At 51.2% G+C, this 7,178-nt stretch overlaps 1 protein-coding gene and 1 long non-coding RNA gene across 7 annotated transcripts in view; one reads left to right on the forward strand and one right to left on the reverse strand.

Moving 5' to 3' along the window:
• Nucleotides 1-3,770, reverse strand: part of EDRF1 (erythroid differentiation regulatory factor 1) — a 43,581-nt gene extending 39,811 nt beyond the window's left edge. For 2 of the 6 annotated variants that reach the window (XR_012020435.1, XM_072804933.1), the window contains exons 1-2: nucleotides 3,539-3,770; nucleotides 1,523-1,731 (exon numbers count right to left, since the gene is read on the reverse strand). Coding sequence is in view for 4 of the 6 variants with exons in the window: in XM_072804933.1 (XP_072661034.1) it covers nucleotides 1,523-1,731; nucleotides 3,539-3,646 (317 nt within the window). In the remaining 2 variants the exon portion in view is untranslated. Of the gene's footprint in view, nucleotides 1-1,522; nucleotides 1,732-3,538 lie in introns of those variants that run through there. The other 4 variants (XM_072804932.1, XM_072804931.1, XM_072804930.1 and 1 more) reach the window with 3 other exon arrangements.
• Nucleotides 3,771-3,960: 190 nt separating this feature from the next.
• On the forward strand, nucleotides 3,961-5,580 carry LOC140620715 (uncharacterized). Its single transcript, XR_012020436.1, has 2 exons — nucleotides 3,961-4,189; nucleotides 4,472-5,580. It is a non-coding gene; the product is annotated as an uncharacterized lncRNA (long non-coding RNA).
• The last annotated feature ends 1,598 nt before the right edge of the window (nucleotides 5,581-7,178 follow it).

The raw sequence follows: 7,178 nt of genomic DNA on the forward strand, positions 1-7,178 counted from the left end.
TCTTTTTACGTGATGAGATAGGAAACATTTATCAGGATTTAGTCTCTAGGGCTGTGTTGCTAGTGATACACAATACTACTTTTTCAGGATTGGGGGTGGGGTGGGGGAGAACCTGACCCCAATTGAGCCAGAAGAAGAAAAGAAAAAAAATGTTGTGTCAGGTGCCACGTGAGGCACGTCTATAATCACTAAGCCTGAAAAGCAGCTGATGTCACCATTTTTCAGTTAGTAAGTGGCAGAGGATCAGAACACTTGCCTAGGACTGCCTCACTTCAAAGCACGCTCTGATTTATACCATGTGGGCTAGGCAAGTTACTTAACCTTACCAAGCCTCAGTTTTCCCATGTGAAAATTAGTTAACACAACCTAACTCAAAGGGTTGTTGCGAGAATTCAATGAGATAAACGTATGAAGTACTTGGCACACTGCACACAGTCGATATAAATATAAAAATTTAAATCACTTCATAATATTTAATTGCATTGACATATAATTTATTAGGCCATTCTTCTAAAAGAAAATATCTGGACTATTTCCAACTTTTTGCTAGTATAAGTAATACTATAAACAACATTTTGCAAATAGGACTTTTACCTTCAGAGGCATTAGGATAATTTCTAAACTACTAACTCATTAGGTATTAATATATTTATGGCTCTTGCTAGCTTAGGCCGACATATTTTAGGTTTAGTCATGGAGGGGGAAACAGAAAAGAATCCTGCACATTAAATATTCTACAAGAATATAAATGTTAGCATACGTTTCTTTCTTTTTTTTTTTTTTTAAAGATTTTTACTTATTTATTCATAGAGACACAGAGAGAGAGAGGCAGAGACACAGGCCGAGGGATAAGCAGGCTCCATGCAGAGAGCCTGACGTGGGACTCGATCCAGGGTCTCCAGGATCACGCCCTGGGCTGCAAGCAGCGCTAAACCGCTGCGCCACCGGGGCTGCCCCAGCATACGTTTCTCTATAAGAACCCAGGACACACTCATCCTTAAATACTACCAGCGGAATTTCCAGCAACTACCTCAGCAAGTGCCAAAGCCAAGGGTATATAGGTCACCCAACATGCTGGGTTTCTTCATCAGGCTTTTTCAGACCAAACAATCCACCACTATTTAATGAAGAACTCTGTATGGCAGGTTAGGCAGTGTTACAGGTTTTCCTTCTCCTGTGCCACCAGATTTTTTTGTATTCACATACTCAAAAGGTATGTGATTGCCTAAAACCAAAACATCTAATTGAATTTTAGTGGTCAAAACTCAGCTTTGTTAAAAACAACATGCAGACCCCAAAGAAGTATATGCAAGTCATGTCCTCATATTAGAAATACAATCCTGTTAGAAGAGGAAAAAAGGACTTTGAAAGTCAGCTAAAACCTTTTTCTAAAGAGAAATCTCACCAAGATGATGAATATACCAATGAAACCGAAAAAGCAAATATTAGAGCTGGGGTGGCGGGGGCGTGGGGGGATGGCAGGGAGTGTTGAGAGGTAAAAATGTCACTGATTAATACTTACCTTGAAAATGGCTTGCTTTTCTTACTATTGCCAAGAATGGTAGTTCCTGCTGGCCCTAGTTTGGCACTCTCTCGTAACCAGTTGGCAGGTGGGAGTTTCAAGTCTGTCTTCTCTTCAAGGCGTGCAAATGCTGTTCGAGGAGGCGCAGAGGAGTACTTCACCACAGCTCGGCTCTTCACTTCATTGCCTCCAAGAAACAAAGCTGATCCCTAATTAACACATTGAACAAAACTTGAATAACACTCCTAGAAATTAAAAATCCCAATTTTTTTTTAAAACAACAACAACAAACCCGCCACCCCAGGCTTCACATGAATACATGCTACAGTTTCTAATAGCAATAAAAACGCAAGCATACACTGTCATGTTTACTTAGCTCTTTTTCTTTTTCTTTTTAATTTTAATTTAATTTAATTTATTTATGATAGGCACACAGTGAGAGAGAGAGGCAGAGACACAGGCAGAGGGAGAAGCAGGCTCCATGCACGGGAGCCCGACGTGGGATTCGATCCCGGGTCTCCAGGATCGTGCCCTGGGCCAAAGGCAGGTGCTAAACCGCTGCGCCACCCAGGGATCCCATACTTAGCTCTTTTTCATGTAATTTCAAAGAAAAACATGGGTCCAGAAGTATAATGTTTACGGTCATTGCCTGAGACAGTGGTCAAGTCAATAGAATCACGTTAACGAAAGGCAAAACTTGATAAAACCTTTGCTCCTTAGTAAAGATGGATTATTTTAATTTCAGTAACCTATAATTTAGAAAGCCGCTTTCTTTTATTTTTTTCTATAAGATTTTGGGCAGCCCTGCTGGCCCAGCGGTTTTAGCTCCTGCCTTCCCTTCCGCCCAAGGCATAATCCTGGAGACCTGGGATCGAGTCCTGCGTCGGGTTCCCTGCGAATAAAACCTTTTAAAGGTTTTATTTATTTATTCATGAGACACAAAGAGAGAGTGAGAGGCAGAGACACAGGCAGAGGGAGAAGCAGGCTCCATGCAGGGAGCCCAACGTGGGACTCGATCCCGGGTCTCCAGGATCACACCCTGGGCCAAAGGCAGGCGCCAAACCGCTGCGCCACCCAGGGATCCCCTTTTCTTTTCTTTTTTTTTCTTTCTTTCTTTCTTTCCATCCATCCATCTATCCATCCATCCATTTATTCAAATTAAACTTTACACCCAACGTGGGGCTTGAATTCCACCAAGAGATCAAGAGTCGCACGTCCCACAAACTCAGCCAGCCAGGTGCCCCCAGGGCTTTCTCGGGCTCCAGTTTAGTGACGGATTCGTCAGTTCATTACACAAACACTCTGAGCCTTGGCTTCACAGGAAGGCCGGGGGGGGGGGGGGGTCCCCTCACACTCTTCACCTGCACCCCCGCAGGTAAGCTCAGTGCCCCAGTTCACTACCCTAACCTCTCGGGCAGTCCCTGTTCGGCCCGGCAGACACTTGGAACCCTTTACCACCAGCCCACCTCGGTGAGCTCCCCGGGGACACCTGCTCTTCTCCCTCCAGCTTTGCATGACTTTGCCACGTTTCTTTTAAAGGATCTTATTTATTCATGAAACAGAGAGACAGAGAGAGACAGAGAGAGAGAGAGGCAGAGACACAGACAGAGGGAGAGGCAGCCTCCCTGCAGGGAGCCCGGTGCAGGACTCGAACCCAGGACCCGGGGTCACGCCCAGGGCCGAAGAGAGATGCCCAACCACCGAGCCACCCGGGCCTCCCGCTCTGCCACCTTCTGGAACCGCGTGCTCCCACGTACGCTCCTTGGGAGCCGACACCGGGTCCAAGTCGCCTGTGGCTCATGACCGAGCGGGAAGCCACAAGAGCTTCTCCTAGGAGTGACCCCGACGCGAACGCCGGACAGACACACACGGGCCCCCTCCCTCCGCCTGGGAGGCCGCCCAGGAGGCGCGGGGGGGGGGGGGCAGCAGCGGCCTCCGGGCAGCGGGACGCCCTCCCCCGCGGGGCCGGCCCGCAGCCCCCGGAGCCCCGCAGGTCCCGCCCCGGGACCGACTCACCTGTGCTGAGGGGTCCTCGGATTCTCCCTGGGACAGGAGGCTGAGCCCTCCCCGAGCAGCGGCCCCCGCCGGCGGACACTCGGCCCCGGCCTCCTTGGAGTCCCCCATCACCTCGGCCCAGGGTTAGGCGGGGCGAAACGGGCCCCGAGGAGCCGCGACACACACCCGGCCCGGCAGCGCAGCGGCCGCCAGAGACGCCCCACACACGGCGCTTCCGGCCTCGGACCGGAAGGAGTCGCGGTGACGCGACCAAATCTCGCGATCTTTGTGCCAGCGACCCGGCCCCGCCTTCCCCAGCGGAAGCTCCCTTCGCGGCGGGGGTGGGGGGGGGGTTGGGGGAGGGGCAGGAGCTGTAATGCGCCTGCGCCTGTCGGAGCCTCTTCAGGGGGCCACTTCTCGCGGGATCTGATTCCCAGGCTCCACCCCTTCACGCGTTTGACGTTTGTTGGCAAACAGTTCCGGCGGCTGGGGGCTCCGGGGGTCGGCGGGGTGGTCGCCGCGTGGGCGGGGGCGGGCTGGGGCGCGAGGAACCCGCGGTTGCAGTTTATGTGAGCAGCGGGGTGTTGGCGCTCCTGGCTGCGCGGCCTGCGGTGGCCTCCCCGGCTGGCGGACGGGCCCGCGGCCCCAGGACGGGAGAGATGGGGCGGCCAGGTGAGGCCTCGGCGCCGCTCCCCCGCATCACAGTGCGGCTGTGGGCCCGCGGCCCCGAGGGGAGGGGCGGCGGGGAGCGGCGGGGCCCCGAGGGGAGGGGCGGCGGGGAGCGGCGGGGCCCCGAGGGGAGGGGCGGCGGGGAGCGGCGGGGCCCCGGGGGGAGGGGCGGCGGGGAGCGGCGGGGCCCCGAGGGCCGGGGGCTCCAGCTGGAGCCGCCCCTCCCCCCCCCCCCCCCCGCCTTCCCCGGAGGGACGCGCTTCCGAGGCGGTCGCACCTCCGCAGGGTTTTTGCAAGATGCCGCGTTGGCCTGGGTGACTGCGGAGCATCTGCGGAAAGCCCGCTGCTTGTCGGGTGCCCGGGCGCTGGCGGAGGGCTTTCCGGGGGTCCTGGGGCTCCCCCAGCCTCCAGGTGCAGGTGTAGTTCCGTGCGGATCCTGAGTGCGTAGGTCGGGGGTGGGCCCGAGAGCTGCGCGACCTGCAGACTCCAGGAGACGGTGCCGGTGCTCGGAGCAGCGGGGGAGGCCGGGGACCCCCCCCCCCCCGCCAGCGCCCTGGGAAAGCTCGGGAGCCGGACTCCGCATCTGACGTCGCAGCACGCGAGCTTCACCGCAAGACCCGGCCCCGCGTGAAAATGTGTGTTGTTTTGCGGTGACACATTGGGAAGGTTTTTGAAGACGACTTTGCCTCGCAGGATTGGGCTGCCTCGACTTGTAACTTAGCTTTGGCTCTGGTACCTCGCTGCGTACGTCCTCACTCGTCCTCGGCACATCCTTGGGGCCGAGGAAGCTCAATTTACAAGTTGCTTTCAAATGTAACGAAATATTCTTATGAATTCTGTTTAGCAACGGTAGCAATACATAATGGTGCATTTTGTAGACACTTCCAACATGTATTGATTTTGATGGTTACTGGGTTTTTTGTTTGTATTTTGTACTCCTTCTTTTGGCAGGGTGATACGTTATTTATTGTACTAAAAACTTGAACAGAATTTATGATATCAGGCATTAGGAAGATGGCTAAGTCCTTTTTTTTTTTTTTTTAAGATTTAATTTATTCATTCATGAGAGACACAGGCAGAGGGAGAAGCAGGCTCCATGCAGGGAACCCCATGTGGGACTCGATCCTGGGTCTCCTGGGTCTGGGCTGAAGGCAGGCGCTAAACCGCTAAGCCACCCGGGCTGCCCTGGCTAAGTCTTTTTTGGTATATAATACCCTTAACTTGGGAAATTATTACCTTCTTTTTCAGGAATGTTGAAGAACATTTCAGTTCATACGATGTTAAAATTTTAAAAATCAAATACGCATCATCATCTTAATTTCTAAAACATGTCTTTTTCGTGTGTGTGTCCATAAAAACATCTCTGAGTGGTAAATAAAATGATTTAAAATTTATTCTTGACGTTTTATTTTCCAATTTTTCTTTTTGATTGTTCATTGTTTTATCAAAAACATGATTTTTATTAAACTTTTAAACTTATGGTTTAGCTTCTAGTAATCTTTAAATGCTGTTGTTTATTGGTAAGAAGGGATGTTCTGAGGTATCAATAATTTTTTTTTTCAGGACTCAAATATATTGCAAGCCTCTTGAGAAGTAGGTTCCTGAACCCTAGGTAATGTTGCTTAGTGGGACAATATGCTGGAAATGGCAGGGAGCAAGGGCCTGGGTGGCTCAGTCATTTAAGGGTCTAGCTCTCGATTTTGGCTCAGTTTGATCTTAGGGTGGTGAGATCAAGCCCCACATAGGTCTCCTCATTCACCATGGAGTCTGCTTAAGATTCTCTCTCCCTCTCTCTGCCCCTCCCCCTGCTCACATTCTCTTCCTCTCTTTCTGTTAAATAAATAAATATTTTAAAAAGAAGAAAGAAAAGGCAGAGGGGAATGAAACAGAGAGAGCCAGAAATTCAGCATAGAGAGGACAGCTGCAGAAAGAATCCTGGGAGTAGAGACAGTCTTCAGCCTGGGGGGTGATGGTGGGGGTTGACCAGTGACTCCCAGGACCATTTGTGGAGTGACACCTGAGGAGAGAGAGACTGGGTTTCCCGGGGCTGCTCCCAAGGCTAGAGCCAGCAAGGTTTGGGAGTAACGGAGGGGGATTCCTGAGGGCAGGAGAAACTGGGCACATCTGACTTAGAGAAAGTTGATCCATTTTGATTCTTTCTCTCTGTTCAAACACTTTTAAAAAGATTCTATTTATTCGGGGGGGGGGGGGCTCCAGCAGGGGTGGAGGGGCAGAGGGAGAAGCAGAGTCCCCACTGAGCAGGGAACCTGACATGGGGCTTGATCCCAGGACCCTGAGATCATGACCAGAGCCAAAGACAGCTGCTTAACTGACTGAACCACCTAAACGCCCCTCTTCTCAAACACTATTAAGTGTTGTGTGTGTGAGTGTGTGTTCCTGTGAGAGAGATATCATTGTTTCTAATGTAAGTAATTGAAATTTAATATTATGGATAACATGGATCATTACTTCCAGAATTTCACATTTGAAGAAGGTTATTTATGTTTCTTTTCGTGTTGTTTCAATGTCTGCCTTCCGCCTCCTTCCCGGTCCCCTGGCTTCCAGCCCCACTCAGACGTACTGCATCACATAGGGCCTGCTCTGCTGTGTGGGTAGGTATCGTTCTTGTACCCAGTCAGCACTCTCAGGTGTTTACCCCACCCCCCAGCACCTGATATTTTCATCTAAAACTTTCACCCAAACTTAGGGAATGTTTGTTGAATGAGTGAACTGCCTACAGTTTCCTGCTTCAACAGGTTGTTCCAGAGTGTCTATTTGCTGGTGGTTTTCCTCTGCTTAGAATACCTTTCCCTTCCTCATCTTCCATGTCAGGTATCATCCCTGGAAAGTCTCTCCTGTCCCTCCCCCTACTCCCTTAGGGACCCTTTCTTTGTTCCCAAAGCCTGTATGTAGCTTTATCCTGCCCTGCCGTTTTATAGAAGAATTAACCTGTTTTTATCTGCCTCTCTTGCCACCTGTGAGCTCCTCCAGG

This window comes from Canis lupus, chromosome 29 (genome assembly GCF_048164855.1).
Source record: "Canis lupus baileyi chromosome 29, mCanLup2.hap1, whole genome shotgun sequence".
NCBI classification, from domain to species: Eukaryota; Metazoa; Chordata; class Mammalia; order Carnivora; family Canidae; genus Canis; species Canis lupus.